Below are 15,198 nucleotides of genomic sequence, written 5' to 3'. Positions count from 1 at the left end.
TTTTTATCTTATGTCCAATTCTATTTAAATTCACTGTTTTTATTCTCTTTATGTTAATTGTTTTGCACCAAAACACCACGTCACATTCCTTGTATATGTAAATGTAATTGGCAATAAAACCAGATTGTGATTCTGAAAACTCTGCAGCATTATACACTGTGGAGATATTTTACATTTGTTTGTGCAGTCTGCTGCCATTAAACTGTCCGTGTAAGTGTGGTGCGTGTGTGTGTTTGTGCATTGTACCGTTGACAACAGTGCCAGGGTAGAGGCAGCGGTACTGCTGGCTCCAGTAGGCGGCGATGCGGGTGCCCTCTGGGAGGTAGCGCACAGACGGAGGCTTCACATCGATGATCTGCACACACACAGTGAAGAACTTCAATGTGGCGACGTGACACAAATTCAACGCTTTCACGTCTCACGTATGACCAGAAACACGCAGAGTTTTGATGTTTACTCACAGCCTCCTGCAGCAGTTGTTCCAGGCAGTAGATGTGCGGTCTGTTCCCTCTCTCGCCCTCCACCACCACGCTGTATCTGCAGGGAGGAAATGTGGAAATAAGGTTGGGGTCAAAAGTTTGGCGTCAGTCAGTGAGCTTTAAGTGACCTTGTCTGACAGTTTCAACAGTTACATCAGCTGTCTGCTCAGTGTGAACGCTCTCTTTGACGCGACAGCTCTCCAGCTTTAACTGCTCTGATGTGCAGCAGGCTGAGGGGATGTGTTGTTTTTTACTAACTACCTCCACAGTTCTTTAGCTCTGGCTAAAATAAGCTAAGCATGGCTAATACCCACATCCCCCTGGAATATTAATCCCGTCTGAACAGGGCTTTAGTCTGTTTGTTTTCTTTTAATTAAGCCACTCTGGATTTGAGCATCAGCTAAATGACCAAAATTAGACCTAAATGTGATGCTTTCTTGTTTGTGTGTGCAAGTTTGTGCATTTTTAAAGGATTAGTTTGACATTATTGGACAATATTCCTATCTGGTTTTATGCCAAGAGTTAGATGAGATTTAGGGACTGGGCAATAGACCAATATTATTTTGATACTGTGATAAGAGACCGGATATTGTTTGAGATTTTAGATGTGTTAATATAAAAAGTGTTGTCTTTTCTGGGTTTTAAAGGCTCCATTACAGTAAAGTGATGAAATAATCTGAATTTATCAGACTTTTCTAGCTGTTTTATTTATTTATTTTGCTGTTACCTATTTAGTCATTATATCCACATTATTGATGATTATTTATCAAAATTTAACTGTGTAAATATTTTCTGAAAGCACCAACATTCAACCATACAATATTGTCAGGGATATCAACATCAACATCAACATCAACATATTTGGTCAAAAATATTGTTATATTTGATTTTCTCAGAGAATCTTACCCCAAAAATCTCACCCTGCATTAATGTGATGTGGAAATAATTGGAAAAATGAGTTATGCACTGGGAAAAGCAATATTTTAGTACTTTTGGAGAATGCACTGGTGCAGCAATAGTCAAAATAATAGAATAGAATAGAAATACTTTATTAATCCTGTGAGGGAAATTGTTTTGTTGCAGCAGCAAAGAAGAGAGCAGCGACTAAATGAGATATTTGTTAAAAAGGGCAAAATAATGCAAACATGTATATACAAAGGAAGTCACATAACAGAATGAAATAATATTCAATATTGTAAAAAAATAAAAATAATATTGTAATATAAAGATTAAAACTGTTTCAGTATACTTGACAGCAGCATGAATCTTCAATCAGCCGTTAAACACTTCCCCTTTGTATCGTCCTTGTTTTTTCTGCTGTGACTTAAAGCTCATGCTTCCAATCTCAATGCTAAGCTAAGCTAACTGGCAGCAGGTTTTAGATTTCTCAGCAAATAATTAGATTTTCTAAAATGTCAGACTAAATCTTTGAGAGCGCAGAGAGCGTCCCTGCATGTACGAAACATGCAGTTAAATCCTTCTCTCTGTGCTGTGCATCCGAAAAATCACCAAAGCTCTGGTTACATGTCTCTGCGGTTTGCACCTGCAGACGCTGCCTAAAAATATATTCTCCCGTAGTTTAAATGTCCGGGTGTTCTTCATGCATCTTAACAGCAACATGCAGCTGAATCAGGTACTTCTCATATCAAGGACAGAGAACTTTAGCTGGGACAAAAACTGGAGCACACTGATTGATTTGTTGCTTTTAATAGTGCAAACAGATGTTTTTTTTCTCCTCTACCAAAGGCTGCAAACAAATCGCCGTGCTCCAGTCTGGAGTTTACATGTGTACTCACATGTCGGGGGAGTGTACAGTGTTCACGTGTCCTGCGTACAGAAGCTGGTCGTCCATCGGGATCAAAACTCTGAGTCCGTCCACCAGGGAATCTTTATCCAGCACACACTGCACCGGAGCTGAACACAACACATAAATACGCTTATTATAACGCACCGTGAACAGGGTTCCTATAGATTAAAGGAAAGTAGATATAAGATTTTTAAAGACTTTTATACTTTGATAATGCCACTCAGAATTAAATGTAAGACCAATATTACATTCATTCATTATTCATTTATTATCGGTCCGTAACCTCTTATCCTGTTAAGGGTCTCTGGGGGACTGGAGCCAATTCCAGCTGACATGAGGCGAAAGGCGGGGTACACCCTTAAATTATTAATTTTATTTATTTACTATTATCTTCCCAATTTTACATAACACAAGGTTAATTTTTTTTATTCTATATTTTATTTTTTTATTACAAATATTTACTTTTCCAATTTTACAAAAAAAAAACAAACAAAAAAACTTTTTTTCACTACATCAGATTTTTCACTACATCAGAAAAGAAAATCCTAAAATCCCACATCTGATGTCTTAGCATATTTAAGTCTTTTGAAAGACTTAAACATTTTAACACCAATTAAGCATTATTTTTACATTAATTCTAATTCTTTTCAAGACTTTCGAAGGCTCTGCAGGACCTCTGAGTAGTAGCCACACCCAGAGGTGTGAATGGCGTCTGTGTGAACTGACCGGGTGTGGAGGATCTCTCTGATACGCCGTTGCTGCGCGGTGGGACGAGTTCGTCCTCGCTGAAGCTGCTGTCCTGGTTGGGCTCAAAGTCTTCATCTGCCGCCATGCTCTCCATCAGCCGGCTCACCGCTCCTCTGGAGGGCTGCGGAAACGAAAACACACACACAGACACACAGCACACACACACACACACACACACACACACACACACACACACACACACACACACACACACACACACGGGCTAATTATCCCTACAGCTTAAGACTTTCACTCAGAGTGAAATTTAAGACCAATTTTACAATAACCACAACTGAAACAGAAAACATGAACCGATCAACTGTTTCAGATTAGAGGCAATTTGGCTAAATTTATTGTTACATAAAGCGTGACTTTTTTTGTCTTGTGGCGCAGTCGAGGGTAGAACAGATCTCGGAAACACCTGGCAATCTTTAGAGAGTTTTTTTGGGGATATAATTTTGTGTTTCTTCTTTTGCATGTGGGATTCCACTTCCTTGATTCCCATTTTACAGAGTATGAGAAACTTTTTACATAAAACACATCGAGCCTTTTTATGCATTGCCTTATACCAGTTTCAGCAGTGCCGCAAAATCTTGTTGAAAAGCCATTTTTCATTGAATTTGCACTTCCCCGTGCCGTTTTGCTACCCTGATCTGAAATGAAAGAGGCATTCATTTTTTTTTTTTTTTTTTAAGTAAAAATGGATACAGGCTATGCTTTCCCACATCCTGCCATTTTTAAGACATTTAAAAGCTTGGTTTAATACATTTTAATACCAATTAAGGCTTTGAATCCAGAGTAAATTGGTTTGATTTTTTTTTTAAATATGGGGAGAAGGCAACGAGCAACCTAACAAGACATAATTCAGAAGAATTATCACTAAATAAATAAATTAATTAATTTATCTATTTTAATCATAATAATTTTCTATAATCCTCCTCCTTAAAAAAAACAGTAATTTTCTTGTCAACTCTTGACTAGTTTCTTGCATTTTGTGGGACATTTATTGCCTCTTGTTTTCAACAGAAATCAAACCAAATAGCTCAAGTTTCAAAGAAACAAATAGCTTGTGAAAGGCGTCTAAACAAAGCACAAAAAGACTGATGTCGATCCAAGTTTTAAAGGGTTAAGGCTTTACTTTTAGATGAATTAATTCAGTGTCTTTTAAGACTCTTGTAGGATCTGCGGGAACCCTGAATCCAATAAGTCAATCAGTGACATCTGTCTCATAAACATCTCATTGTTGACTGAAGCTGCTCTGAAAAGCGATTTCTCTATTTAAGATGAATTTGTGGCTGCCAGGCTCACACGCCACAAATTAACTTTTCAAAGTGAAACAGTAACATATTACAACACTTATGCTGTTGAATACACAATCTTTTTTCTGCTGCTCCACCACCACCACAAAGAGCTCTGCACACTTCAGTGTTTCCAAAACAAACTGGAGTTTGTGGCTGGTGGCAGATGGAGAGCAATGCAACACTTTGGCAGAAATCACACGTTACGAGAGGTTTACTCTCACGAACGGAACAAAACTGTGTTAATTACAGCACGAGCTATCAGCTGAGACTTATTGTTACTGCGTGTGCATGTGTTCCTGCGACACAGCCGGCGAGAAAGTGAAGCGCGTGTGTTTAACAACTTCAACGTTCTGGTTTTGTCCTTGCTGAGATAATTAAGTTCACATCCATAATGACTTTGCAGCTGATCCATCATCGCACTGACCTCTCTGGCCTTGGTCTTGGCTTTCGGTTGGCTCTTGCGCGCCGGGCTGAGGCTCAGAGGCGCAGGGACGTCTGCGATTGGACTGCACAGAGTGGACGGGCTCACGGGCAGAGGAGAGTCCTTCGGCTTCTTTTTCTGGTTAAAAAAAACACAAAGTTAAAATATGCACATGACTGACAGCACTGAGGATCAGGAATCTCACACACCGTCATGGGCAAAATTTCAAAAATGTCTTTTCAAAGACCCAAAATATATATTTTTTCTTGCCACATATGATTCACACTCTATTTACAACTTGTGGTTATGAGAAATGGTGTTATTTTGGCGATTTTTGAGGGAAAAAAAGTCTTCCCAAATTTTTAAGTTTGGAATTAAAACCGCCCAAAATAATAAAAAAAAAAAAGAAAAAAGAAAAAAGAGGACAGAAAAAAAAATCAAGAAATTCTAAGTTTATAAAAATCGCCAAAAATGTATAAAAAGAAGAAAAAACAACCCAGAAGTGTTTAAGTTAGCTATAAAAATTGCCAAATGTAAAGAGAAGAAGAAAAAATCACCCATGAGTTTGAAAGGCACGTTTTCTTTAAAAATCTGTGGTAAAATAAATACAAAATAAAGCAATTTAAAGCCAAAGACTAAAAACAAGTTTAGTGGGCTTACATGAAGGGAGAGATGGAATTTGAGGAGAAAAGAAATAAACTTTTTCAATGAACAATAAAATAAAAACAACCAAAACATGGTCACACATAGACGCATATTAAAACTAAATGTTACGTCGTTAGCTACAGAAAATAAGAAAATTACTAAATTACATTAATGTAAATCGTTACACGCAACATATTTCCATTACTTTTCCAGGGCTGGAAAATGTGATTATGAAATTCCATGACTTTTCCAGGTTTTCCATTAGTGTCCTGGAGGACGAACTGGGCAGATTTATATCTTTACACACACACACACACACACACACACACACACACACACACACACACACACACACACACACACACACACACACACTGAGGGTGGGATGCTGCCAGGCTGCCTGCAGTTGTCCTTTCTTGTCAGTAACACGACACAGACAGCAGGGGAGTGCTGCAGTGACTGAAGTACTGGGAAACCCTGCTGGCACCCTGACACACACACTCTCACACACAGAGGTGTCAAGGGAGACAAAAGCATGTGAGGGAACGAGGTCTGAGGGAGGAGGAGACGAGTGAAACAGTAACAGAGAAGAAAATGAAGAGGGGGAGAAAGAGACTCAGGCCTCTTTGTTTTTCAGGCTGGCGAGTAACAACTTGATGAATTATTGACGTACTTTCACCACATCTTTCCCCTCTCTGCTGGGCGGAGAGGGTTTGGGCCTGGGGGCTGGCTTCGGGGTGAGAGGTGGGGCCGAGCTGGAGGAGGAGGAGGAGGAAGAGGAGGAGCTCTGACTGGTGGAGGCAGAGGCTGACACAGGCATCTGATTGGCCGAGGTGGTGGCATCGTGGAGGAAAATCCTCTCGCTGCGTCGCCGCGTCCAGCCCTCATCCTCACTGAAGCCTCCAAACCCGGAGCTGGAGGGGAGGTCGAAGCTGAATCGACGTGGTGACCGTGGCGAGGGGCGTGGCTTGGGGAGAGGCTTGCGTTTGACTGGCAATGCGTCGTCTCTCTTGGTGGGGCTGGTCTGGTCGATGCGGCGGGTTGCAGGGGGCAACAGGGGGAGCTCAGGGGCGGAGCGTTTGCCGTGCAGCAGAGAGGGGAACTTCCTCAGCCTCAAGTCTGAGCCAGAGTCTGACCACTCGCACTCTGACGACCCTGATGGAGGAGAGGAGAGGGTGTGAAAACACACACACTGTACACAAAAACACATCCAGTAATAAACCCAGGTGTTAGATTCTCTGGATCAATAACTCTGTGAATAGGACTATTGATCAATTTGAAACTAATACATAATTCAGGGCTGAATCATTACATGCACCCCGATGTGACAATTAGAAATGAATGAATATTTAACCATGAATCAATAAAATAATCCCAAGCAAACGCTGAGGCGGTGAACCTGCTCAACCGCAAAAAAATCACAATTATAGGCTGTCGGGGGAACCAGCGAAATTAGTGAAAGGAGAGCAGGAGAGTTTGTGCAAAACAGGCTTTTCTGCATTCTGCTTTAATACGAGGGAGTCAAAAAGTAATGCCCCCAACTCACCTGCAAGCAGAGAATTTTTTCAAACTTGTGCAAATTTGGTACACACATTTCTGTATGGGCCCTCTTGAGATTAATAAAAAAAATGTTTTATTGTTTTGCAGAAAGAGAAACTCCTATAAACATCCACTCGACTGGAAAATATGTATCAAGATTCTTTTGCTTTACGTTTTTCATTATCTGTAAATATCACTTTTTCCTGCTTGTTTGTATAATCATTTCTGTATTATCTTTTTTACATGATTGAAATAAATCAAATCAACTCATTGAAAGAGGGCTTGTATCCGAGCCTTGTAAAACTCTGCCGGCTGACTGTAAAATCTGCATTCATTTTGACTGGATTATGTGAACTACATATATTCTAATCCTCACTTGGAGAAAAGAAACAGGTCGGAGCGTTGTTGCTGCTCCAGCAGCACTAAACCTTCACGAATACCTAACAATTAGTCAATGCACAAACCCGTTATTTTTAAACATCCCATCAAGAGACTCCTCCTTCAGCCTGCTCTTTTTTGTTCTGAAAATGTCGTTTTGCAGCCCCGTCCTGTGGACGATAACAAGGTGCAGACATTTCTCGGAGTCATAGACGGAGCCTACATTATAGAGTACTGTTTGAGGTGGAAACGCTAAACCGATCCAGGGTCCAGGTACATGTCGGTAGCTGTTACTTTTGTGAGTATTTGGTGGAAACACAGCTTAATCTTCTCTATTTTTCTTTTTGTTGCTTATTCACACAAATCCACATTCTCTTTTTTTTGCACAAACAGACATGATGCTCTGATCAACTTATTTGCATGTTTTTACCCAGAGTGCTTTGCCGGCTGCGGTGTTTGCCATCATGGAGAAGGCTCAGCGGGGTGGAGCTGACGGGGAGGGCGCTCGCTGCAAACCGGGCCAGCAGACCCAGCCCACTTTCCTCGCAGCCGTCCGAATCTGACTCATCCTCGTCGTCATCCTCGGAGGTTTCTGTTGGAGAGAAAAGATTTTCAGCTCAGGGACAAATGTGGCTCAAGCACGGGTCTGCGCCAAAGGTCAAAACACCTCCGACTGACTGCGGACACAAAGACTGCACAACTGAGAAGATCAATTTATGTAAGAAAAATAATACAACTTTTTTTTTAAAGACAAATGATGCAACTTTTCTAAGAAAAGAAACTAAATAAAGACTGAATAAAAGAAACAGCAACCTGGACCTTACAATACCAACTTACACACACACACACACACACACACACACACACACACACACACACACTCCAACATCTTAACATTTAGATCAGAGAAAACAGTAGAGAGAGAGAAGACAGATTCTCCAAACCACTGCAGCCTGCCTTCACACTGTAATGCTGTGTAAGCAAGATACAGCAGGAAAAATTGGGATCTAACACATGCATGCATGTGAGCCACGCTGACACACACACACACACACACACACACACACACACACACACACACACACACACACACACACACACAGCTGCTAAGACCATGTGAGCATAAACTCTGACTCATATCATTAATTATTTAAAAAAGCCCTCAGAAAACGTGACAGAGAGTGAAGTGAAAAGCTGCTTCTTTCGTCCTCTGAGTCGGACGGGCGAATACAGCACACAAGAAGGCAGAGACTTGTACACATAGACACACACACACACACACACACACACACACACACACACACTGAAGCAAAGTGCTGGTTAGCCGTGTGTTGCAGGTAGTTAGCAGTTAGGCCCATGGCAGCAGAGAAGCAGGAGGAGCGTCTCCTCGGGAGTTAGACTGTTAACATTGTGAGTGGATTCGCAGCATAACACAGCTTCACGATTTTTTATTTAACTTAAAGTGTATAAAATGTAGCTTTAATTTGTGTTTTTAAAGATTTTTTATCTAACAAGCTGAAAGTCAGTGTTTTGCTGCCCTCTCTGGTTGAAAACTTCCCTTGTAACCGTACCTGGCAGTGACGTCATGGTGCACCGAAGTACACCTGTACGTCACTGCAGCAAGGCGACGTTAAACCACTGGAGGTCAGCAAAAACAAGATTTTTAGGGTGTTAAGCTTCTCTTTAAAAACATTTTACTTCTATTGCATCACCAGACGCGAATAAAATATATATTTAAAAGCTAGTTTCAAGTTGTCAGGAATTAGTTTTGGTCGTGCTGTGAATCCACTGTTTGTTAACTAAAGCAGGCAGACGATACAACAGGCAGGCACTGAGAGGACAGCCCTGTGAGGCCCCTTGGTATAACGTTGGTATGAGGTCTGAGTCACCATGGTTACACCCTCTTTCCCAGCCGAGCACCAAAAGTCTTCCCATTAACTTTTACAAGCCATCAGGAGACATAAAGCTGAGTAAGTGGAGGTAACCACAGCTCTCTTAAAGAGCTTCAATTTGTGAGAATAAAAATGAAAGAAAAAAAAGGGATGCACCGATTGTGAAATTCTGGGCCGATATTGATGTTTAGTTCGAACAAAAGCTTATACCGACGTCTTTCTTGTTGTTATTTTGTTTTTGTTTTTATTTTTCTTTTGTGCCAGGGGCAATAATTCAGTCTGCTATTACACTGTCAATTTCATGAAACCTTAACTTTTAACATGATAAACATATTTTTAAAAATTAAATGACTGTTTTAAAAGCCATTTTGCTACATATTTCATAATTTCGGCACTAATATCTTTTTCTTATGTGAAAAAACACATTTTTCCTTCAAATAATTTTAATAATTCAAGTTTCTCGCCAAAAACTAACTTACAGGATTTTATTTGATCACATCATGATAATATCATAATTTACCTTCACTCAGTACTCAGCTTTACTGAGCAGAGTTTGAACTTATCATGAATTCATGTAATCTCGGTCTCATCCCTGCTGACTCTGCGTTATTATGACGTCAGACAGACTTTAGTTTGGTTGGAATGAAAACACGGTTGATATTTTAAATGTCTAACAAAGTAATAATTTCATTTTGTGTGGATATTTACTTTATGACATTTTGCAACCATTTGTTTTGTTCTCCACGACTTTACGATTAAATGTTGGATTTTGGTTACTCACGACTAAAAACCAACAAAATATCAACATTGTCTGTCATCAAGAGTCAAAGTCATATTGACACTGGTATTAGACGTCCTGACGCTGAATTTTGGTCACACGATGTCACAACCTAAATTGAACCAAATATCAACATCTAAAAGGGGAAAACATATCTTCCCTCGCTTGGCTCGTCAATATTAAGTTTACTTTGCAAAATCGATTTGACACAACATATAAACATCCGCCACTGCCACCGTGAACGTCATCTCATTTGCTGACAGGCCGATGGCGGTCAACAAGCCGAATATCAGCCGATAAATCAGTGCATCCCTTCAAAAAAATAAAACTTGACGTTCTGTTCATGTAGTTCAATTTCAGCATGGTCCATGTTAGCGGTCAATAAAGAATAGAGGGAGGGGCACTTCCTACTTACAGAGCAGGTGACAGGGGTGTGGCCTCAGGCAGGGCGGGGCAGCGCAGCGGCGAGAGCGCAGCCTAGCCGTAGCGTAGCCTGGCCTTAGCACAGTCAAGCTCAAGCAAAGCTTTAGCCGCTAGCCGCAGCGAGGTAGCGTAGGCTCAAGGCTGCGCTAGTCCCTGCGCCAAGCTTCTGTAATGTGGCGGCAGCAGCAGCACAAGCACATGGAACAGGCTGAGAGACACTCAAAGCATCATGGGTAGGACAGGGAGGGGGAGGGGTGAGGAGGGAAAGGTGAGAGGACAGAGCAAGGTGTCTGAGAGAGCAACGTAAAGGGAAAAGGGTTATTTGAAGGTTTAGTAGACACAGAGGAGGGGCTCTATTGTCCAAATATCCCCAGCATCTTAATTAGTCAAGACGTTTAAAATAATTAGTGATGCATTTATTTCCCCAACATCATCAACACTAAACCACATCATCAACAAACATTTAAGGAAATTTAGCTAAAAATACAAACAAAAAATTACAAAAAGATCCAACTATCATCACATTTCTCTTTTCAAGACCAGGAAATAAACAGATCCAGCTCTGTGCGCTCCAATAAAATCTTCTACGAGCCCAAAAAATGTAAATCTCAAGCTCAAACAGTGTTTTCCAACCATTGCCGTGAGGACTAAAGGGATATTTGACGAACAGAGCGGTCCAAAGGATGTGTGAGGTGCAGCTGGACAGACTGACGGAGACGGACAGACAGATGAAGCAGACACAAGGACCACAGCGCTTCGCTTTCTGTGCCAATCAAATCAACACCTTTAATAAAGCTTATAGGTACCAAACTGCAGTACAACTTTATGAAAAAATCTCACAATTCACACAATTTTTCAATGTACAAATGCTACAAAAACGGTTTGCAATCCAGGCAATATAAAACACCATAGAAATACGTTAACTCTTTCTTTTAAAAACAAGGCAACTTTATAGGAAAGCCAGCAGCAAGAGAGGTAGAGATGGTCGAGCTAAAGCAGTCTGAGAACAGCTGCCCTACAGCGAAACGCAAACAAAGACACAAGCTGTGACGAGGCTCAGAGACACGTTTCTGTCTGACTCTACAGCGAGGGGCGAGGGGCTGTAAGATTTGTCAGTAACCTTGGTCGAAGGAGTCGTCGGAGGAGCTGAGGCCCGCCTCCTCCAGTAGCAGGGATAAGTGCTTGTGTTTCTTCTTCTGGGACTTCTGGCTGGACAGCGGGGACGTCGGCGACGATGCGGAGCGCCTCTTCCTGGCCAGGTTGCCATGGGAGCGCGTCCCTGAGAGAGGGGGCCAGCCCCCTCGAGCAGAATTGTGCTCCTCTGAATCTGAGTCTGGTGCAGAGAGAGGACGGTTAATGATTCATGAAATGAGGAGTGAAGAAGAAGATTTCTGTCTGAGACTCTGCAAGGACTCTTCAAACTGATCCTCCATCTACATTATTTCAAATTATTGACTCGGCTGAGGTCAACTAAACTAATGTTCCACTACCACGAAGATGTCGTATAATGCCACCGTGTCCGTGCAGCATGCTGGTCTCAAGAGGACGAGGCACATGCAGTGGATTGTCTTTTGGTCTACTATTCAATTTTTGGTGTGTCCGTGCGACGTCACAGACAGGCAGGAGAGCGGGTAAACAAGCAGAGGAACAGAGGTCTTTGAAAAATGTTTCAGTGGTTTCTTCTCGTGATACATCTCTTACTTATTCAGTCTTTCTTTCAAACTCGATGCAGATGTTTTTGGATCGGTGTTTTAGCTGCTTAGGAGGAGAAGGACGGTAATTAGTGACAGCACGACGTTGCATCTCGCCGCTTAAGGAGCTGAAATTACCACATTCACCCGTGTGTTGTGTTCCCGTCAATATCGATCGGAGCCGGAGGTGATAAAAACCTGTGTCTACTGGAGTCATTTGACCCGGGGCTGAATGCTGATCATACACGTTCTCTTTGCATTAAAAAAAACAGACATTAGCAGGTGTTAGCAAGTTTTTAAGTGCAGTGAGATTGAGGCTTCATAAATCAGCAATGTGTGTAAATATTTTCCATTTTTTTGGAGAAAGGCTGTAACAAAAAAACAGACAAAGCACAGACCATGTGCAAACAATGCATTTCGACATAAACTACTTTGGACTTGGCTGGGCATCTCACTCTGCTAACTTGTTGATCACGCTGCGTTGATATGCATTTTCTGACCAAACTGCTCTGGGGACTTGCTGATAGGAACTGCCCATTGGAGAGCTTTTCTGAAATTTTCATATTCATTTTTTCTATTCGAACTTCTAATGTGGTATGCTCAAGTGTGGCAGTTGTTAGAGCGATGCCACTTTCACTTCAAAATTAAGTTGTATTTCCATCGTCGCATATATGCTCGGTAAAGCCTGGATTTCATTGTCAGTCCATTTGTTGTCTTTCATTTTTGTCACTGTGAGATGCTGTTTATGTTTTGTTTTTTGATTACACAGCTAATGGGATTTTAAAACTGCACTGATTGTGTTTTACCAATCAACATTCACTTCCATAACTCAGCGTTCCTCTAGTGCTGGGAGAGTCCCTACTCTGAAACACCAGCTAAAAAAGTCCCTCAAAACTGTGAACTAGTTTCTAGTTCTTGTGGTGTGGACACAACAAAACTGGGGGGTTTCTTGGAAGAATGAGAAGTTCATCTGGTACAAAAACCCCTTTTAGCTGCTCTGTTACAACAATATTAGGCTGAAAAAAAAAGTGCATGGTAGCTGAAATACAGTACAGTACTGTTCTGTCAGGAAAAGTAACTTATATCAATGAAAAAGAAAGAAAAAAGTAAGAAAAAAAAGAAATAATACATGTAATTTTTTAACTTATGAGTAGAGAAAATGTAAATTTATACAATATAAAAGTGCTGTAGCTGATAAGGCTACCAGCAAAAATAAGTGTTTTGTCCAAGAACCATCACAGTTATTACTGAGCCGAATTCCTACTTTTATTAAATGTTCTTGTTGTTAAACCAAGTTTTATGTCTGTTAGTGGAATCACTTTAAAGAAAACGTTGATGCACTTAACTGGATACAATTATTTATGTGGGTTTTTTTTATTTTATGGCCAAAGGTAAAAAGGAAAAACAGGTGGCTGCTTCTTTTGTGACCAACTGTGTGTCACATGTACCCAAATCGACCTGAATCGAAAACGCATTGTGGCAGACAGAATCAATCGACTGTACTGTGCTGAAACTGGTGATTTACTGCTCAGCCTCGGGTCAGATGGGGAATAATCTCCATACAATGATGATTAAAGAGTTTAGTGTAAGGAAGAAAACTTTCATTACTCACTGTTGGAGCAGCTGCTGAGCTCTGATCTCATGGGAGAGAACAAAGCCGCCTTCTTCTGACCTTTCACCTTCCGGACGGTCTCCGAAGCAGAAGCCTTGGCGGTCATCTTGTGTTTCCCTGCTTTGGCAGACGGGAGGATGCCGCGCTGCTTCATCCGACTTTCCGCAGACTTGCCCTTCGACTTGTCTAATTTGGAGCTGGAGGAGAGTTTGCGAGATGCCCCGAGCGACCCGAGTGATCCAAGCGAGCTGAGCTGCGAGAGCGAAAGCGCTCGGTCGAGGTCTGACGCCAGCTGCTCCTGCTCACACATGTGTCCACGCTTCGCCTTTAACACCTGAAACACCACAAAAAAACACGTAAATTCATCCGAACAATGCCGTCAACACCGCAGCCAAAACATGCACTTCCTAACGGACCTACCTCCAGAGCGTGACTGGTGGACGGCTCCTGGTCGTTCCAGCTCTTCTTCTTCTTTTTCTTCTTTTTTATTTTAACTCCACCACTTCCTGCCTCCATCTCGTCTTCTTCTCTGGACACCCGGAACCTCTTCCTCTGTCCCTCACCGGCTTCTGAGTCCTCAGAGTATTGCACTGTCCTACCCACCCTGAGACATCAGAATATTTGAATGAATCAAACCTTTATTACCCCGAGGGGAATTTACTTTGAACAAAAGAGCATAAAAGAGTAACGACATATGACATTAAACATGCAAAAAATCATTGTTTAACATCAAAAGAGCATCATTACTGGAAATTTCATAAAAGACTTTAACACTTTGAAACCTAGGTTGACATCAGTTTTATTGTGCTGCATTCGGACCCTTTGAAAGCTGAAAACTGGACTGACATCTTTTACAACCACAGGGAAAAAAAGGCAATGATCGACGTGGCAAGAAGTGTTTCACAAATTAAAAAAAAAAAAAACAACTAAAAATTTGTTTTTAACAAAGAGGTGAGGATTATTACAAAATAGTCCAAAATTCTAATATGTAAAAGAATAAAACATTTTAGTTTTATTTTCAGCACTTCTTTAAAGTCATTTTCTTGTTTGTTTTTTTGCCTTATTTTTTGCTCATTTTTTGGTAAATTTCTTGTAACTTATTAACTTAACTTATTATTATGTCTTTGAAAGAAATGAGAAATTTGTTGAGGTTTTGAAGGATTAATTTAACTGAAGTCTTGCCAAGTTAAAGAAGTGCAGTTCCAAACATGCAGAAGCACTAAAAACAAAAATCTCACTCACTTTCCAGGCCTGCTGTCCAGTTTGGGAGGTGTAGCCAAGAGTTTCCTCTTCCTGGGTCGTCCTCTGCCCCGTCTGGTCAGACTCCGCCTCTCATCCTCCTGCTGCTGCCGCTCACTGACATACGCATGAAAGAGTTAAAGGTGTGTGTTTGTCTGGGGCGGAGGCGTGGGAGCACTTTTTGTTGTGTGTAATTATAGCAGCAGTGTGATAAAAATGTGTTGCATGCGCAGTAAATATGTGAAC

General features: G+C 41.2%; 1 protein-coding gene across 1 annotated transcript in view; it reads right to left on the bottom strand.

Annotated features, from left to right (window-relative positions):
- tnrc18 (trinucleotide repeat containing 18) overlaps positions 1 to 15,198 on the bottom strand; it is an 83,160-nt gene that overhangs the window by 23,292 nt on the left and 44,670 nt on the right. Inside the window, exons 14-24 of the mRNA XM_042504477.1 lie at positions 14,956 to 15,069; positions 14,134 to 14,317; positions 13,714 to 14,047; positions 11,531 to 11,743; positions 7,748 to 7,909; positions 6,074 to 6,555; positions 4,759 to 4,893; positions 3,013 to 3,154; positions 2,276 to 2,393; positions 462 to 537; positions 247 to 355 (exon numbers count right to left, since the gene is read on the bottom strand). Of these exons, the coding sequence (XP_042360411.1) occupies positions 247 to 355; positions 462 to 537; positions 2,276 to 2,393; positions 3,013 to 3,154; positions 4,759 to 4,893; positions 6,074 to 6,555; positions 7,748 to 7,909; positions 11,531 to 11,743; positions 13,714 to 14,047; positions 14,134 to 14,317; positions 14,956 to 15,069 (2,069 nt within the window). The remainder of the gene's footprint in view (positions 1 to 246; positions 356 to 461; positions 538 to 2,275; positions 2,394 to 3,012; positions 3,155 to 4,758; positions 4,894 to 6,073; positions 6,556 to 7,747; positions 7,910 to 11,530; positions 11,744 to 13,713; positions 14,048 to 14,133; positions 14,318 to 14,955; positions 15,070 to 15,198) is intronic.

This window comes from Plectropomus leopardus, chromosome 17 (assembly GCF_008729295.1).
Source record: "Plectropomus leopardus isolate mb chromosome 17, YSFRI_Pleo_2.0, whole genome shotgun sequence".
NCBI lineage: Eukaryota > Metazoa > Chordata > Actinopteri > Perciformes > Serranidae > Plectropomus > Plectropomus leopardus.
This window is presented reverse-complemented; position numbering and strand designations above follow the sequence as displayed.